The sequence below is a fragment of the Thermobia domestica genome, chromosome 8, assembly GCF_964235325.1.
Source record: "Thermobia domestica chromosome 8, izTheDome1.hap1.1, whole genome shotgun sequence".
In the NCBI taxonomy this organism is placed as follows: domain Eukaryota; kingdom Metazoa; phylum Arthropoda; class Insecta; order Zygentoma; family Lepismatidae; genus Thermobia; species Thermobia domestica.
In genome coordinates, this window is record NC_137461.1 from 168,452,636 (window position 1) to 168,470,521 (window position 17,886).

Sequence of the window (17,886 nt, forward strand, 5' to 3'; positions counted from 1 at the left end):
TATGTCTTGTACTGTCTTCTTTTCTCCATCATTTTCAATATTTCCGCTGTTATCAAGGGTTTATATTGGGTTCTCGTTTCTCCTTCTATGTGCTCATCGGCTGCTTTTGTAATCCCTGCTTTTATGGCTTTCCATTTCGAGTTGATTCCATCACCCACTAAATCTACCTTAGACGTCTCTTTGTCGCAGTTGCAAATTTCCTAGTCGTGTTTTCATCTCTTCTTAGGTTGATTGTGTTCCATCTTTTGTTTATTGTTACCACTCTTTTCTCCTTTAGTCCGAGTTCGCACTTCATCAAAACTAAATTATGGTCTGAATCAACGTCTGCATCTGGGTAATTCTTACTGTTCTTCACTTGATTTCTAAATGCTTGTCGGACCATTACATAGTCTATTTGGTATCTTTCTTTGTCTATTGGTCTTGTCCATGTGTATCTTCTTCTTAGTGGCTGTTCGATGAGTGTTCGTTTTACAGTCAGATTATGGCTTTTGTAGAACTCAACTAGTCGTGCACCTCTCGCATTCCTTTCTTCTAGGTCGAAATTCCCAGTTACATTCTCTTCTTTGCCTTCGCCGACTACTACGTCCCAATCATTCATGATGATTAAATTATCCTGTCTTGAACTTTTATCAATACTTCTTCTATTCGCTCATAGGTTTCTTCTACTTCCTCATCTGTGTAGCTTGATGTAGTCATATATGCTTGGATTACCGTCATATTCCTCGGTTCGGTTTTCTATCTTCAACATTACTATCCTTTCATTGTATCTCCATCTGCCCTTAACTTTCTGTCCTGCCTTCTTATTCAAGACAAAACCGACTCTTGTTGTACCGTTTACAGCTCCTGAGTAAATCATTCTGAAGTCGCCGCTCCACATGTCTTCTCCATCAGGCCATCTAACTTCGCTGATTCCCAAGATATCTATCTTCATGCGTTCCATTTATTTCTTCAAGTTTTCCACTTTTTCACACTATAACAGCGATCGCACATTCCAGGTTCCTATCCTGCAGGGGTTTCGTTTGATGACGACTGAGGAGATCCTGCTTTGTTTCCCTCCACTGCTGGGGACGACCCTCTGTGAAACAGTAGTCTCATGTTCCCTAATATTACATTTTCTTATTTCTCTCTCCATGTTGTTTTCTGGGGACTAAAAATGGTGGTGGTGTCCCAAGTCCTTTCACCTCGCAGTGAAATAGCCATAGAAGACATCCTGTCCCTGCCTGTTTTTGTCCACATCTGAGCCTTGCCGATGTCAATCATCTTCAGCCTCGGTATGGTAATGCCAAAGCTGCTTCCCACTACCATAATATTTCTCTTCTTCTGGCTCCTACCCCTAAAGACCTGTCCGGCATGGGAAGCCCTCTGATAGCGAAGCTATCTCCGGCATAGCTCTTGGGATTATTAGAGCACGCAAGCCCTCCTACACGACAAGGTGGAAATACTGAGGGAGGATTTTGGACACCAGCGTATTAAAAATAGTAAATTCGTGGAAATTATACCCAACTGTAAATATTGTACTATGCAAAAACATTCCAAATATCCACTTTTTGTCTGCATTTATCGATTCTTTACTATTTAATTACACATTCACTTTAGGATTTTCATCCGCACACATCGCACTTTAATCCACAATTCTATCATATTCAAAATGTTTCTTTTATGAACTCTCCATATCCATGTCTTATGTGAGGACTCCAACTGTACGAAATACTGGAGTAACTTGATATATGAGAGTGGATCGAAAAGTAATGCCTTCTGTGGCATAAAAAAATGTATTAATGAACGTATAATAGCAAAAGGTATTACATATCATAGCCTGAACTCTTTTTTACAGAAAACTACCGTTCAACATTGTCTCTATTATTTTGAACACATTTGCGCTATCGTCTAACCCAGGCATCAAAATCATTTTGGAAAAATTCAGGGATTTGCTTCTTGACTCGTGATTTTAAAGCTGTTTTAACTTCATCCGAATAATTCAAACTGTGATTTCGTGATATCGCAAGTCACAGTTATTATTCCTTGGGCAGAGTCATACGAGACGTTCAATGCATGAACAACATTCTGAACTGCAATGTACCTGTCTCCTCAAATCAATTCATTAGTACGTTCTCGATTCGCATCTGTGATTGATGTTGTCGGTTGACCACTTCTCGGTTTATTTGCAATTACGGTTTCTCCGTTTATCAACTTCTTCATCTAACGCTGCATATTGCTGATATCCATTATGGCGTTCCCATAACTAGTTTTGAAGGATTATGGATTTCCTTAGGAACCTTATCTTGCCAGAAATTGAATGACGACTTTCTTTCACCTTCAGATCCATGGTCCTAATCAGTTAATCTGAAACAGAGAAGACTACATTAGTAGAGTAAGGCATAGATAGCTCATGCACAGATAGTTCAATAGCTGTAATAGAAACAAAATACCGAGAGGCATTACTTTTTGATCCACCTTCGTATATTTGTGTGTATATGTCAATAACATATAAACAAGATATAGAAATTCAAATAAGCTTGCTCATTAGTAACAATGTAAAACTATTTTATTAACGCATGTTAAAATAATACCCTATTTAACAAATTGATATTAAGAATATAGCCTGATATTACGAACTTTCTGTGTGGGGCATCTATTCCAGAATGATCTCGAGTCCGTACCCACTCTGCTGGACAGTGTTTGGAAGGAAATTTTTAAGGATGGCCCATTAGTAACCACAGAAAACATCATAGACGCTGGAACTCTTGTTTACATTCGATTTCGAAGTTTAGCAGAGGTGGTATTATTTATTACACTACATTGAAACCTCTCCACATTCTCCGAAAGACTATCTGTATTTTAACCAGTAACTTTTTTGTGACTAAACATTCAAACACGTTATATTATTGTATTTTTAGCAATTGAATAAGAATATACAATGATTATTATTATTATTATTATTTAAAGAAAACACCTGAGTTGGAAACACATCAGATATCTAGGTTGGCAACAGTAATTTGTTGATATGTTATGACAAACTCCATACTACGTGAGGAACAGTAGAACGGTAATGTGCAATGAACTGAACAAGCTGCGATAGTGCAAAATGGGCGAGCTCTGGTTTCCAAAGAGAAGAAATTGTTGCCGCTCGGTTATGTGATGTGATCGTGACAAAAGTGGCAAGTGTGTCGAATGTGTTGTGAGAAACAGTGTCCAAGGTGGTGATGGCTTACTCATGCCAAAGCCATATTTGTGAAAAGGAACAGTGGTCCGAAGAAAGCATTCAGTTACAGACTCACAAAGCATTAATGCAGGCTGTCACTCACAACCGTCGTGGGACTGTGATGCAAGTGACAGAAGAACTCAACGAGCAACTCCCTCTAGTTCTGTGATGCGCATTGTGCTGGTTTTCAGTGCGTCCTGTCGACTACCACAGTCCGCAGCGTGTTGCATGACACTTACATATGAGGTCAGATTGCACGGGAGAAACTGCTAATAGGTGACCATAACGTTTTAGCACGACGCCACTGATGCTGCAAACATAAAGCATGAATCATTGATGACTGAAAGAGTGTGATATGGTCGGATGAGTCATCGTTCACCTTATTTCAAACCACGGGTCGTGTTTATGTGTGGCGGATGCCCAACGAGGTGTATGATCGCAGTGTCTTTGCTCAACCGTGAAACACTGCAAAGGTTCTGTGACACTGTGAGCCGCAATATGCAGGATTTCAGTGCGTCCTGTGCTGATGTTTGCCGGTCGTGTCATTGCCCGTGATTATGTCGCCATTTTAGATGACCATGTGCACTCTATGATCCAGATTTTGTTTCCAGGTAATGACGTAATATTCCAGAACAATAATGCACGCATTAACATTGTTGGAGCTGTTTCGGCGTTTTTAAAGAAAAATCAGGATGAACTTATCTCCGCTGGCTTGACCAATCCCTAAACCTGCATAAAATAAAACATTTGCAGTCCGTTTTGAAGACAAGGTTCCGGCACAGATCTCCTCCTCAATCCTCTCTAACGGAACTAAGTGACGCACAGTACATGGAATATTCCGTTTTTCTTTCTTTCTTTCTTTCTTTCTTTTTTTTTTTTTTTTTTTTTTAAACAATCTATACACGAGATGAAAATATTTCCCTGGCAAGGAAGAAATTTCTTGACAAGCCTGGGAAATTATCTGAGAAGAAGGGTAGATCTCCCTCCCTCGTTAGTTTGAACCCTGGTAAACACCAAAGAAGAAAGGGTTATAATTTAGTTTAGTTAATATACGTATAAGTTGTAATCTGATATATTACAAAGCTGTGACAGAGTTCATAATTTTCTTAGTTTAGTACTCGCAGCATGCTTTTCGCTTACAAAAAATGGTATAAAGAAGTTCAGATTCTTCATAACGTAATAATAATCTTCAGAGACCTTATTCGAACCTATGATGAAAATGAAAAGCTACGAGACACTGCTTACTAGCTATGAAACCACTACAATGTACACCCACTTTCCTTCTCTCTTTCTTTGTGACCACCCGCTTCCGCTTGTAGATTTGGATTATCTGTAATGCAATGTTTCTGACGTTTGCTTTCGTTATTCCTTATGATTGTCCTCAACGCGCAAATTATATATTTGCTTAGTGCCAACGTACGCACTACTCTTTTTATATATCGTGTATCTTACTCACTGTGACAAAATACAACGAAATGTATTTCTTTCTAAGACGACTTATCAAAATTTGAAAGACTTTAGGTTGCTTTTGGACTTTTCCGGAAGGTTGTCTAGGTTTTTGTGGCCAGGAGTGTACAATCTGCAGCAAAAAGCCTGCAACATGAGTATGTAAGTTTATTGTGAAACGATGAAGTCTTTTGCTCCAAAATGAGTGTGCAGGGGAGGACGCCGAGGTTTCTCCTGGCGTGACTCGTACCACTTAGACGTTATGTTGATTCCCTGCGCTGTTAGGTGTAGTTTCACAATAAACTTACATGCTCATGTTGCAATTTTTTTTGCTGCGGACTGTACCAATTACTGTTTAGTTTTGTAGCCCCACATTTTAAAGAAAGTACTTATATTGTATATCCTTCTCATTTACGACCAACCAAATTTCTCAATTGTTCTTTGCAACAAAATTTTCGAAATTCTGTAAATCTTGGTAGATATCAATGTCTTTCAAATCTTATTACTCCAATGAAACGGACAGCTACATTATAAAAAATAGGACATCTAATGAAAGTAAAGATAAGGAACAACATTTTTAGTAATTTTCACTTTGTTGGGTAAAAGACATATGTTAATGTCATATAGAAAAGTTCCTTCTTTAATACACAATATATACATATATATATTATAAAATACAAGAGGAACACATGTCATATTGAACTTCTTTAATATTTACCTGACAAGCTGCATAATAATTGTGGTCACTCATATAATGAGTACATATCTCTTCCGGTGAGAATGAAAGGCAATCATCACAAGGCACATAGCTGCTCTGATGAGGTTCCCTCCAAGATTCCAAGTCACCTGAAACGCATCATAATATTTACTATTGCTTCTCTCTATTAATTTAATGGGCTTAAAAAAATGGCTTAGGAGCTTGAGTTCAACTTCCGGTAGAAACTAAGTTATTGTCCACATTTTATATGCCCTCGGTGCTAAAAAAAGACATGTTAAACTGTAATCTATTAACTGACAATAAAAATAAGGTAGACAATGAAATAAAAGAAAATGAGGTAATACAACATAGCTATAAATTAAGATAAATAAAACTTAGATAAATAAAATATAACCCTTAAGGGATCCGATAGTACAATTTGTACCATACGGGTGTTTCGTGGTACATTGCGTTATAACTCTTCTATTTGAGCTTTTTCGTCCGTTTTTTTTTTTTTTTTTTTTTTTTTTTTTTTTTTTTTTTTGTTTTTTGTTTTTCAAGTCCAGAGGCATTGTAGAAGACCTTACGTATGGTTTCACACCTTCCTGCGTCTAGGCATAGGAGGTGATGACGTCATAATTTTAAAATATATATTTTCTCTTATTAAGCCTATGTTCATTATTTTTTGGCGGGCTTATTTTTGCACGTAGAAGATTGAAATTTTGCACAAACATTCAGTCTACCCAAATTACCGCAAAAAATCCCTTTCTTCGGGATTTTCCCGCCTTAGATACATGATGGAGACACGTGAGTCATACCGCCTGAAAGGCAGTTCTATTCTGAAGAGAATGATGGGCGAAACATGACCCCAGGGTAATTGGGGATGTCTCAGGAATTTTTTTACCTGAGATCATGGTCTTTTGCGGTAATTTGGGGCATTGTGGGGATTCTTGATAAAATTTCTCCCGCCCTTACTATTCAAGATAGAAACTTGGAATTTGGCACACACATTCAGTCTACCAAGTACTATTTATCAGATGTTTTCGAGATCTCTACGTTCACACAGGGCCGCTCCAGAGGGGCCCAAGGTGTGAAAAAAAAATTCCCTCCGAAATTTTCCCTTTGACATCAATTTTCCCTCTTTTGGTATAAGATATGGGCATGCAAGTGGTACCACTTGAAAGCCAGCTTCATTCTGAAGAGAATGAGGTATGAACCATGATCCCAGGATAAATAATGACGATGCAGTAGCTCCTTGACTGAAAGTCTAAAAAAATACCCCCAAAACCCCGGATCCCTTAAGGGATAATAGAATATTCCATTATCAGGAAAGAAAAAAACACGTAGCAGTGTCACGTGCACACCGTGTGAAGGAGATCAGATTGTGTGGTGTGATTATTCTCAATTAATCTTGAAACCAGAAGCTGTCACTTCCGGTGTTAGTAGACATTCGAGTGAGATGGAATATATTTTTGGGATGCTTAATTGATTAACGAAAACCACTTCTCGGTAACCTTTTTACCCTATGTCGAGCGACGTTAAAACCGAAAGTGGTTGATTGCAGAAAAAAATTGATATACATTACCACTTTTACTCTACAATGATCAACGTTAAGTCGGAAGTGGTTGATTTCTGCCACTTCTGGTTTGAGTAGAAGGTTAAGAAAAAAGATTATACCTATTCCTAGGACGCTAAATCGATTGCAAAAAATAGTTTTTCGTTATCTCTTACGATTTTTCTATATATAGAACAGTATTAAAACCAGAAATTGCAGTGGATTTCTGTTACTTCTGGTTTTAGCATCAACTAAAAAAAAAAATCGTTTTATAACCTTTGACTTTTGACCCTCTACATCCTTTCAAAATTAATAGTCATCCATCAGGTAGTTCATGAGATTTTTCATCTTCTGGACGAGCGGACACAATAAATGTATACAGGAGTTTTGGTAAACCAAATTCCCTAAAGAGGGCATTCGAATACTGCTTCTGACACTGCTTTATGCCAATACAATTGTTTCTTTGAATTTTGATATGTAAACTACAGTATTTTAATATTTATACGTAAACAAATAGACGTCAGAAAGAGTGTTTCAAAATAGGCTTTTGGTTAAGACAGCTGTAAAATACCTTGGGGATTACTGCGCAAGACACAAAGTAGCTGAAAAAGCAAAGTTTGAGATAATGTGGTAGGTAGATATTTTGAAACAGTATGAGATTTAAACATAAATCTCAGAAATATCGGTACAGTATCGCTGAATGACATATGTATGCAATCGGTAATTTCGAAAGTACTTTCTACATAGGGAAGTGTCAACAAGGAAATTTTCAGAACATTTAATAGGTATTTATCTATTAATGTTCTGGAATTTTATTAATTTCAGAATTATAATGTAGATTTTATTGATGTAATTTTCTTTAGAAGTTTAAAAGTTTCTCAAAATATTATTTACCGAGTCGATCACTTTCATTATGATACAAATAATAGTAATAACTAACTAACTAACTAACTAACTAACTCTATGGCCTATGGAATCCGGAGGTTCAATGCCGCGTTCACAAAAGCTCTCCACTGACTTCTATCCTTAGCTAACTGCATCCAGTTTCTACTTTGTATTCCAATCTCTGCGAGATCCATCTTAATATTGTCCTCCCATCTGCACCTAGGTCTTCCTAATGGTCGTTTTCCGTTTGGTCTTCCAGTCAAGACTTTGAAAGCGTTTTTACTTCCTTTCATTCTAGCTACATGACCCGCCCACCTAAGCCTCCTAGACTTGATGACCCTAACAATGTTGGGTAACCTGTATAAATTGTGTAGTTCCTCGTTATGAAGTTTCCGCCATTCCCCATTCACGTTCCTCTTGGGTCCGAATGTTCGTCTCAGGATCTTGTTCTCAAATACTTTCAGTCTATGTTCTTCCCTCAGAGTAAGTGACCATGTTTCGCAGCCATACAAAACAACAGGCATGATTATCGTTTTGTATATTTTAAGCTTCAAATTCCTCGACAGAATTCGCGACGACAAGAGATTTTGAACCGAATAGTAACACGAATTCCCTGCTTTTAGTCAACATTTAATTTCTTCGTGGATATGATTTTCCTCTGTTAATACTGATCCCAGATATTTGAAACTATCCACTTTATCAAAAGTATTATTTAATATTTTAACGCATCTATAATTTGCTGTATTACGGTTCCGATGCACTTCCATGTATTTAGTTTTCTCTGCATTTACTTCTAAACGCATGTCCCTGCACGCGTTTAATAAGATCTCTACATTTCCTTCTATTGTTCTCCTATCATCCCCTATTAAATTTACCATCATCAGCATATGCCATAACCTGGTGAATACCGTTCAACTCTAGGCCCTGGTTGCTATCTTTGATTTTCCTTATAGCGTATTCAAGACAAATAATAGTAATACTGAAATAAATTGCGCATCAAATTTATTGATACCCACCCCATCCTCCCAAAGAGCTTGGCGCAACACTCGAAATTTACAATTCTTCCCCATAAATTTCCCATTCCGCCCCCAAATTTCACAACTTCTTGACTAAGGCAACTGCGGAATACAACACTATACAAACTATTATGAAAATCACACAGTAACTGCAAAAGACAAAGCCTGAGGTCATGAAGCTATTACGAAACACTATAATTTTTAACTCAAGCTTCAAAGTCAGTACAGTAGTTGCTGATACAACACCCATTTTGAAAACGAAAATACATTAAATAACATACAATATAATTAAGAAGGAAAAATGAGGATTTAAACTGCATTAATTTACTTTTTAGTATTGCATTACAGTTAGACACACAAAAGTCAGATATGAAAAAGAAAAATTGATCCAAAGGTTATAGTGCAAACATCCTTCTTCAACGGCGCGGAAGACAGGGATTCGATTCCCGGCAGTAGCTCGTGTGGTTCGCATCCATCTTAAGCTGTAGGTTCACGTCTCATGTAGCCTCGCTGCTGAACGGGACGCTACACCAGCTTCACAACAATAAACTTCTTCAATGAGTGAAGTAGAGATCATCCGTAAGATATTGACCCTTGCTTTCAGAACCAGCAGTTTCAAATTGATACCTTTTAGTTCTTTCATAATTCACTAAAAGCTTCTTCCGGTGTCTATAGTACTACTTACGGTCTGCAAATGAAAAACTGGATAGTAAAATGCGTTGCACCTGTAACCATGATTTACGGAGCTTGATTCATATATATTAAGCCGAAGTCAATGTGCAACTGTATCGCGTATATACAACCTGCAATCCACAGCCGAGAAACTGACACGAGGCAAGCAACAGAATTATGTCAGTCGCGGAGTAGAGCAATGTGGTCGAGCAGCGTATTTCGATGCCGTCGAAACTGAAAAGATTCTGGGAGCGATGGTATCGCGCATCGTAGAAATGTGTCAAATGCGTAATTTTTGTGCAGATCGTGCCACTGTGAATCGTATTGTATGGAAATACGCAACACAGTTCTGGGTTCAGCGTATGACAACTTTCGAAAATCTCCCCACACTCGTGCGATGGCTAGCAAATACTGCACATCGCAGGCGACAATCAACCGCGCTATTCACACGGATTTACGCCTCATGATCGTCCACAAGAGCAGTATGGACGCCCTGAAACCATATCATGTAGCTGAGAGAAAGAGAAACAGAAGGAGGGTGTACGAACATCTCGCGGATGATCAGCGAAAGTTTGTTGTTGCCCTTGATGGGCCGCGGATTTACCTTACAGAGTGTGGTAAAGTTCTTGCCATTACATACAGGCCTGTTTACACCAAGGGCAAAACCACATTCTTCCGCCAGTGCGCAAAGTTTTCCAAAGTCTCAAGATAGTTTATGATTGTGGCCAGTTCCTCGTACGAAAGATGGAGCGAAACGTCACAATCAATGTTGTGTACTGCCAGGCGCATGTCCTGACTGAACTATATCAGCATGAAATTGTGCCGACAAGACGTAAACCAAGTTGAATTGCACCAAAAGAAGGCATCCAGCCACACAGCGAAAACCGCTGGAATTCTATCATTACATAGAACAGGAAACTTGAATTTTAGCAGTTTCCTTCTGTGACATCCCTGGCAAGAGTCCGCATGCCAGGTCAATGAACTATTGTGCTTTTGGACTTCTCAAGCGGCACCTGTCCCGTTGTCGAGTCAGCACCGTCTCCAGCCTATGGAAAGCTGTAAAGAGGAGTGGGATGCAATATCCATGGTCCAGTTGCAGCGCACTCTGCTGCAGTAAAATTCCGATGCCAGGTAATAGTCAATAGAGGTGGCCTGCAGATCTAACACAACGGTGGTGGAAACATGGCACTTCTTAGGTAAGTGGCACATTCAAATTGGCCTCTATAAACAATATAAATCTGCCTCTGTATAACCGAAGTAAACAAACTGATTCACTGATTACGACTTAATGGAACACCAGAGCAAGGGTATCTTTATCACGATAACGCCAATGGCTGACACAAGCTGCACATTAAAAATTCAAATTACAAGTGGAGTTCAAATATAAGAGATTAAACATTCCATATATAATATTTAGGGTGTTAATGTACTGTATTGAAAACTATACAAGATGATTCCTCATGATGAAGAAAAAAGTTCATATAGTGGAAAAGTGTGGTAAAAAGAGCATAGTCTCAGAGCTAGGGCCACCCAGAAGGATGCACACAAATACTGCAACACGTGTCATTTCAAACACATACCCGTGGAGTGGTAGTTGGTATCAGCGTCAAGAATGTCACACATATCAACCCAAAGAATCAATATTTCAGCAATATACAATAGATGCAATGGGATTACAAACAGGACATAATTATTAGACATACTCCAAACAGAATTCCCAGATATGCTCGGATTTAAAGGTGGATCCAGTGTAGGGAAGAAGTAAGCCTTGACAGCAGTGAGCACGTAATGTGGTAACAAAAATTAAAAGTATTAGGGACCGCCAGCTTCACGGTTCGTCGTTTTCAGAATAACACGTGCTACGATATGTTTCTTCACATATACCTTGTTTTGCTAGTAAATAATTAGGAAAAGTAAGCTAGTGTCAAGCATCCCGAAATGCGGGAAAACTGAAGTCCATTGAGGAGTTATTTTTAGAAGCAATAAAATGTCGAAGTTCACATGGTCTCTGTCATAAATTCACGGCCAGTTTGGTATAGTACAGTATGTGATTAGTTTGTGTTAAGAACTTAAAAGGTATTTAAAGGGAATGGACAAATCACCGAAATTTAACTGTGTAAAAGAAAACAAAGCCTCTTTCTTTTTTCTCATTCCTTCCCCTTTTATTTGACGATGTATTTAGTGGAAGTCCTTACAGTGTATCTTCTCGTAATGATGTTATTATATTTTGATTATCTTTTGGTAAACACATACACCAGCCCCTTCGGTAATAACATTGATTCATTTCTGTCGTTTCACTGTTAACACGTGAATAAATGACCGATCAATGCTGACTCCATGACCACTGATTACTCGAAGTGTGTGCGCCAGTTGGCTGTAGGAAAACATTTCGTCAAGACGTGTCGAAGCCAAGATATGGCCGAAAGGTATTGAGTTGATTTTGAGTTTAACGGCCCTTTTCAGCAGCGAGGCTATATGAGACGTGAACCTACTGATTAACGTGGAACCCGCACCACATGAGCTCCCGCCGGGAATCGAAAAAGGCAAAACGAGGCCACTGTACTTAGACGTACTCATAAGTACATAGTAAATGAAGCTGGTGTAACAAAGCGGACTGTCCAACTTGTCTGCAACGAATAATCTAACACGCGTATGATAAAAAACTGTGCCATAACTGCAGTGGAGGAAGATCGAAACCCAGACGGATACGCAACGATTTTCACTTATTGTCAAGGAAAAATGTTTATAAACCTGACTTTGCTATAGTCTGTGAATACAGCTCTATCTAAACCAATTTCCTAAAGAACTATACCAAGGGAACTTCATGTACTGAACATTTTGGGTAGAGAACTACGAAAGATGCTAACTGTTGCGTATAGAGCTGCACATCATCTATGCGCTCAACAATACAGACACTGGACAGTCAGGGACTGAAAATATGTTATGTGATCCAACAAGTCGGGTTTGGTTTATTTCAATGATGCACGGCAGTTGAGTACAGTAAAAGCCCAATAACGCATTTCACCCGCAGAGATGCAAAGGGAGCGGTTGAAGTTCGTGGAAATTCTGCGAGATGGCGATGTTTTCTGTACATGACTTGGGCCCACTCATACAGGTGCATATGAACACGAACAAGCATGTTTATTTGGATATTCTCGGTAACTAGATCTTTTAATTGCCTAATTTTCATGATAAATGTGGAGTGAGTGTTCCTATCTTTCAAGATAGCTGCCGTGTTCACAAGTTTCAAAGCATTTTATTTCTTTTCCTTCGCCTTTTCTGCTGTTTCTACTTTCTTGCAGGTGTGCTTTTCTACTTTCTTTCCTTGGATTCACCTTTTCATTACATTAAGCTTGTTTCTACTTCTGCTCTATTCAGGATTATTTTCTATTTTTCTATTTCTTGCATATGCTTAATCCTTCATTTGTTAGTTCTTTCGTTGCTTTAACCTTCTTACTCTTTTTTTCTTACCAATGATATACTTTCTTCTTCTAGAATGTTCGTATCTTGCAACTTATCTTGTATCTTGTCTCACTTCGGTGTTTGACTTTATCTGTGTAATAAAGTCATATCACTAGGCTTTTGGATACATGACATCTTTAATATTAAATCTCAATCCATCCCCTTCGTTATTCCGTTATTTTTCCTCTTCAAACTTTCCTCCTTCATTCTTTTCTTTGTTTCCTATACATACACCATCTCACATTCTTTATAGATGATCTTGTATACTACTCCTTTTCTTATTGTGGTGTAGGTTTTTCTGTCTTAGCTATTTTCCCTCCTACCTGAAAGGAGTGAAATATCATGTGCAGAGAATCTAATGGTAGACATACGGAAAAGAAAGAATAAAATAGGAGTAAGAATTAAACAATATAAGAGGAAACTTAATGAAAAATATACAACTACCACAAAAAGACGAGACAAGAGACAACATGACAAGATAGAAATATGAGAATAAAGTTGGTGGTGAGAAATAAAATATAAGCTATAAGGTATAAAATAAAATATGAGCTGGTGAAAACGTGGAAAGAGGAAAGAAGAATAAAATACTACGATGAGCTAGAATGAAGGACTAAGTAAAGACAAAAATGGGAAAAAATCTGAAGAGAGCAGCTCAGAACAAGAAAGTTGCTGAACAAACGTGCTGATGGTCAAAGAGCAGGAGAGAAAAAAGAAAAGTAAAAGGATCTCCGGATAAATAAGAGAAAAACCAATCTTTACCAGCTTTCACAAGAGAAAGATAATGTGAGGAAAGCAATGTAACGATACCGAAACGATACAAGAAATGCGTCTTTCTACTGTATCTATAAACCTTATATCAACGGATCTTAACATTAGTTTAGAGTAATTTTGTTTTCGTTACATTATATATTGATGTTGCCCAAGTGCCTCTCCTACATCAAACTAATTCTATATCATCAAACTAATTCTATATCAAGTATAATTTCATATCATCTGCAAATAATAAAATATGTACATTATTTATACTCACCTGTATTAACTAGACTTTTATTCACAATAATAGTATTTTCCAAGTCAATAATTCTGACCTTCCCCTTATCATCAACAGCGATATTATCTGGGGTAAGATCAGTTAAATATATTCCATATGACAGATCTTTATCCGTTAACTGTTTCATTGAGTACAATATCTGGTATGCAATATTAGCTCTCTTCCTCCAGGGTGCATCATAAAATGATAATACTGTTGGACCTGCATATTCAACAATTATGATACGTCCGCAAGCGCCATAATATTTTGGAAATGGCCAACCATCTTCCATTGGAAACATCTGAAAATAAGTTTAAAAGCTCAAAAGCAAAGCAGGAACTACTAGTGGCATGTAATTTCTATCAAGTAATTTGCACTTTGAAAGCAGTCACCCGGCACTTTTGGAGACAAAATACTCTTTTAAGGTTTTTCTTTTTCTTTTTTTTTTTTTTAATTTTAAATTTTTTATTTTTTAATCATTACACAGCTCACATTTACCGTTAGGAAGCTACGAAACATTACCATTTTAATTTCTGAAACAAGTGAATTTCGTTTCAGTGTGAAACTTCAGTAGTCTGCTAACTATGTGATTTCAATACTGAAACTGGAAGTAGTATATCTAGAACTTCTAACTCCAACAGAGGGATAAGATTAAAGATAGAACCTTTTCATCGGACGTTGAGTCTATATCAAAAGGCAATTACTCGTTACATCTTATTATCTTTGCTCTATGAGGATCAATACTGAAACCGGAAGTGGTCATGTATGACTACAATTTCCGGTTGAGATAGAAGAATAAAGCCAAAGGGTAAACATATTCTTGTGCTTTTGTCTCTTATCTATTTACGTTTGTCCACTATGGTAATCTATGACAAAACTCATTCTTGGCGTGCTGAATTCATGTTAAAAAGCCGTTTCTCGCTATTTCCTACTATTGTTATGGATATTAATACCCAAAAAACCGCCCTTCGCTATCTATACTTATTGTATTTGTTGTATGGCGGTCAACGTTGAAACTGAAAACTGTTTATTTCTATTACTTACAATTCGAATAGAGGGTTAACGAATTATGAACTTTATTATATTTTAACAAAAAGGACACTGACCAAAGCTTAAAACTTTACTTTATTTAAATTATAATTTGTAACTGTTTCGGATATCTAGCATATCCTTCTTCAGACACGATCGAAATTAATGAAAATACAGACATATATATAAATGTTGTTATAACAGAGTTTAAATTATTTAACCGTCATATATATATTCATTGTTATAAAAAATTTTAAATTCTGGACAGGGGGCTTACCAATTAATGAATCATGGCAAGGAAGTTTGAATAACATAGAGAAGAAAAAAAAAAAAAAAAGGAAAAAGAAAAAAAGGCCCTTATAAGAACCAAAAATAAAGGAAGTGATTAATTGGAAAGTGAACACGAAGACTTATAGGATGGGCTGAAGGCCTCGGTAAATAAGAAAAATAAATAAATAAATAAAAATAAAAAAGTACAACAATGACTATATATGACTGTTAAAAGAATTTAAAATTTTTTATAACAATGAATATATATATGACGGTTAAATAATTTAAACTCTGTTATAACAACATTTATATATATGTCTGTATTTTCATTAATTTCGATCGTGTCTGAAGAAGGATATGCTAGATATCCGAAACAGTTACAAATTATAATTTAAATAAAGTAAAGTTTTAAGCTTTGGTTAGTGTCCTTTTTGTTAAAACAATTAATCCAAAGCCATGAATAGTTTTATTATATTATGTAAAAATTTATGTTTTAAATATATTACAGCAGGTTGAAGTGTACACTCATCGAAGATTAATAAACAATCAACTTTTAACATAGATTTAAGGTGATAGTGTTCAAGAAAGGTTTTTGCATTAGTTTTTTTTTTTTTTTTTTTTTTTTTTTTTTTTTTTTTACAGAGAGAGAAAAAACAATTTCGAAAGAAAAGAATTCTACTGACGGGAATTAACATTTTCATATTAACAAAACAGTGCACGAGTTAATTCTGAGAAGTGGGATAAATTGCACGTGAATTCCCCGATCTGGTGAGGAAGGTGTCAAGGAACACCGAAATAGTATAGTTAATGGTACATTAAATATTAGGCACTGAAAATAAAAGAATGCATATAAAAATTATTATAAACATGCGTTAATTCATATCCTTAAAAGATTTTGTCACTTGTTTAAAATTGTTGACTAAGTATCTTGAAAAGAAATAAGTGGAACTGAACTGAGTTGAACATCCTTCTAAAGTACTGATTTTCTTATTTGTTGAAATTATAGACCTAATTAATATTGAACTGAGTTTCAATAAAACGTTATTAAATTACTCGCTGTAGTGGGATGTAAAAGCCACAATAAATAAATAAAGCTTATAATGTATTTTTTTAAAGAAAGCTTAGTTTCAAAGAAATGAAGTAAGATATTTAAAAACGTTTTAGCTTCTTGGTTATTAACGCATTACTAAACCACAATACTAACTACGATTAAAAATTACTATAAATGAGTCACGTATTTTTATGACCTTCCTTTATCAGCAAAATTGTAGTTTCCAAGTTATTTGTTGGATAAAAAAAACCGTTGGTCAGCATATTTTATCTTGCCTTATTTCTCTTTTAAAACTCTTCTTTCGGGAATTAAAAAGAACAAATTTCTCGTTTACTGTAATGCGTACAGATCAGCGTAAAACATACCATCATTGTATTTTCCGTGGGTTGTAGATTTGATTGGAATCCACGTAGTCAATTGTAAATGTATTTCAAATACAACACATGCAAAATTCCGCAAAATCTCACATTAATCATCTGATGCCTAGCATTCGGTCTCTACAAAATAAATAAAAAATTTAGCTTTAGGTTCAACGAAAGAACGCGTGAATACAAACAGGAGTTTTGAAAAGTTTATTGAACTCAATTTTATTTCTGTATGTCAATTTATGATGTTCAAGGTAGTCTTTACAAAAGTTATCTTTTTCAACGGAATAATACACTCACATATATAGAAACCTAAGTTAGAGAGTTCTGAATTTCAATGTATTATACTCACCTGTAATATAAGCGGTTCTGGATTAATTTGAACCGTCGTCCAAATGTTAGTATATATTACAGCAGGTGATGTCCCTCTATTTTTGCGTATAACTTTTTCAAATAGCTTTTGCACATCAACCTGAAGGGGACAAAACATCAAGCTGCTTCCACTCTGTGTTTGGCGCAAAGAGGAATTGAATTCGGTTAGATCTGCTATTCTACGATGAATATTTGAGAGTTTCCAAAGTACTTCATTTAGTTGACATCCTTTTCTTTCTGATATGGCTTTACAAATTCTGTTATTTAATTCTTCTAATTCCCAGTCATGTGCCAGCTTCTTTAACACAACTTTCTTCTCTTTACATTGTCCATATATTACATTTTTTGCTTTTATAAGATTCGTCACTGATGCATCAATTTTTATTTGGCCACCCAGAAGTACAGGACACATTGTGACTCCAAAACATGAAGGACATGTTTCAATTTCTGCCAAAGATTTATATGATAAACTCAGAAAACGAGTATAAATAAACCAGCCAATAGAAACGACGAAGACGAATATGGTAAGAAACAATAATCTACGTTTACGTCTCCAGTTGTTCATGAGCAGATGCCACCTGTAAATATCAATAAAACAAAGACAATGTCACATTTTAAAAGCAACTTTCTTTACAACTCTATAATGGTAACTTCGGACAGTTAATATAGCACTATTTTTGCACCTAACGTTGCAATTGAATATACATAATCATCGTAACTGTAGAGTAATATCCGTAATTATCCAAGAATTTGCCGCTTAAGAAGTTAGCAGATTCTTCAAAACAGGAATTACTTTTCAAAATTAAAGTAAATTTATATGTTTATAACTAGGCT

The 17,886-nt window shown here is 36.3% G+C and overlaps 1 protein-coding gene across 12 annotated transcripts in view; it reads right to left on the reverse strand.

Annotated features, from left to right (window-relative positions):
- LOC145693344 (divergent protein kinase domain 2A) overlaps nt 1-17,886 on the reverse strand; it is a 140,912-nt gene that overhangs the window by 54,174 nt on the left and 68,852 nt on the right. For 11 of the 12 annotated variants that reach the window (XM_081769246.1, XM_081769244.1, XM_081769241.1 and 8 more), the window contains 3 exons: nt 17,033-17,630; nt 13,966-14,266; nt 5,367-5,494 (listed from right to left, as the gene is read on the reverse strand). In XM_081769246.1, coding sequence (XP_081625372.1) covers nt 5,367-5,494; nt 13,966-14,266; nt 17,033-17,630 — 1,027 coding nt within the window. Of the gene's footprint in view, nt 1-2,080; nt 2,344-5,366; nt 5,495-13,965; nt 14,267-17,032; nt 17,631-17,886 lie in introns of all 12 variants that reach the window. The other variant, XR_014132747.1, reaches the window with a different exon arrangement.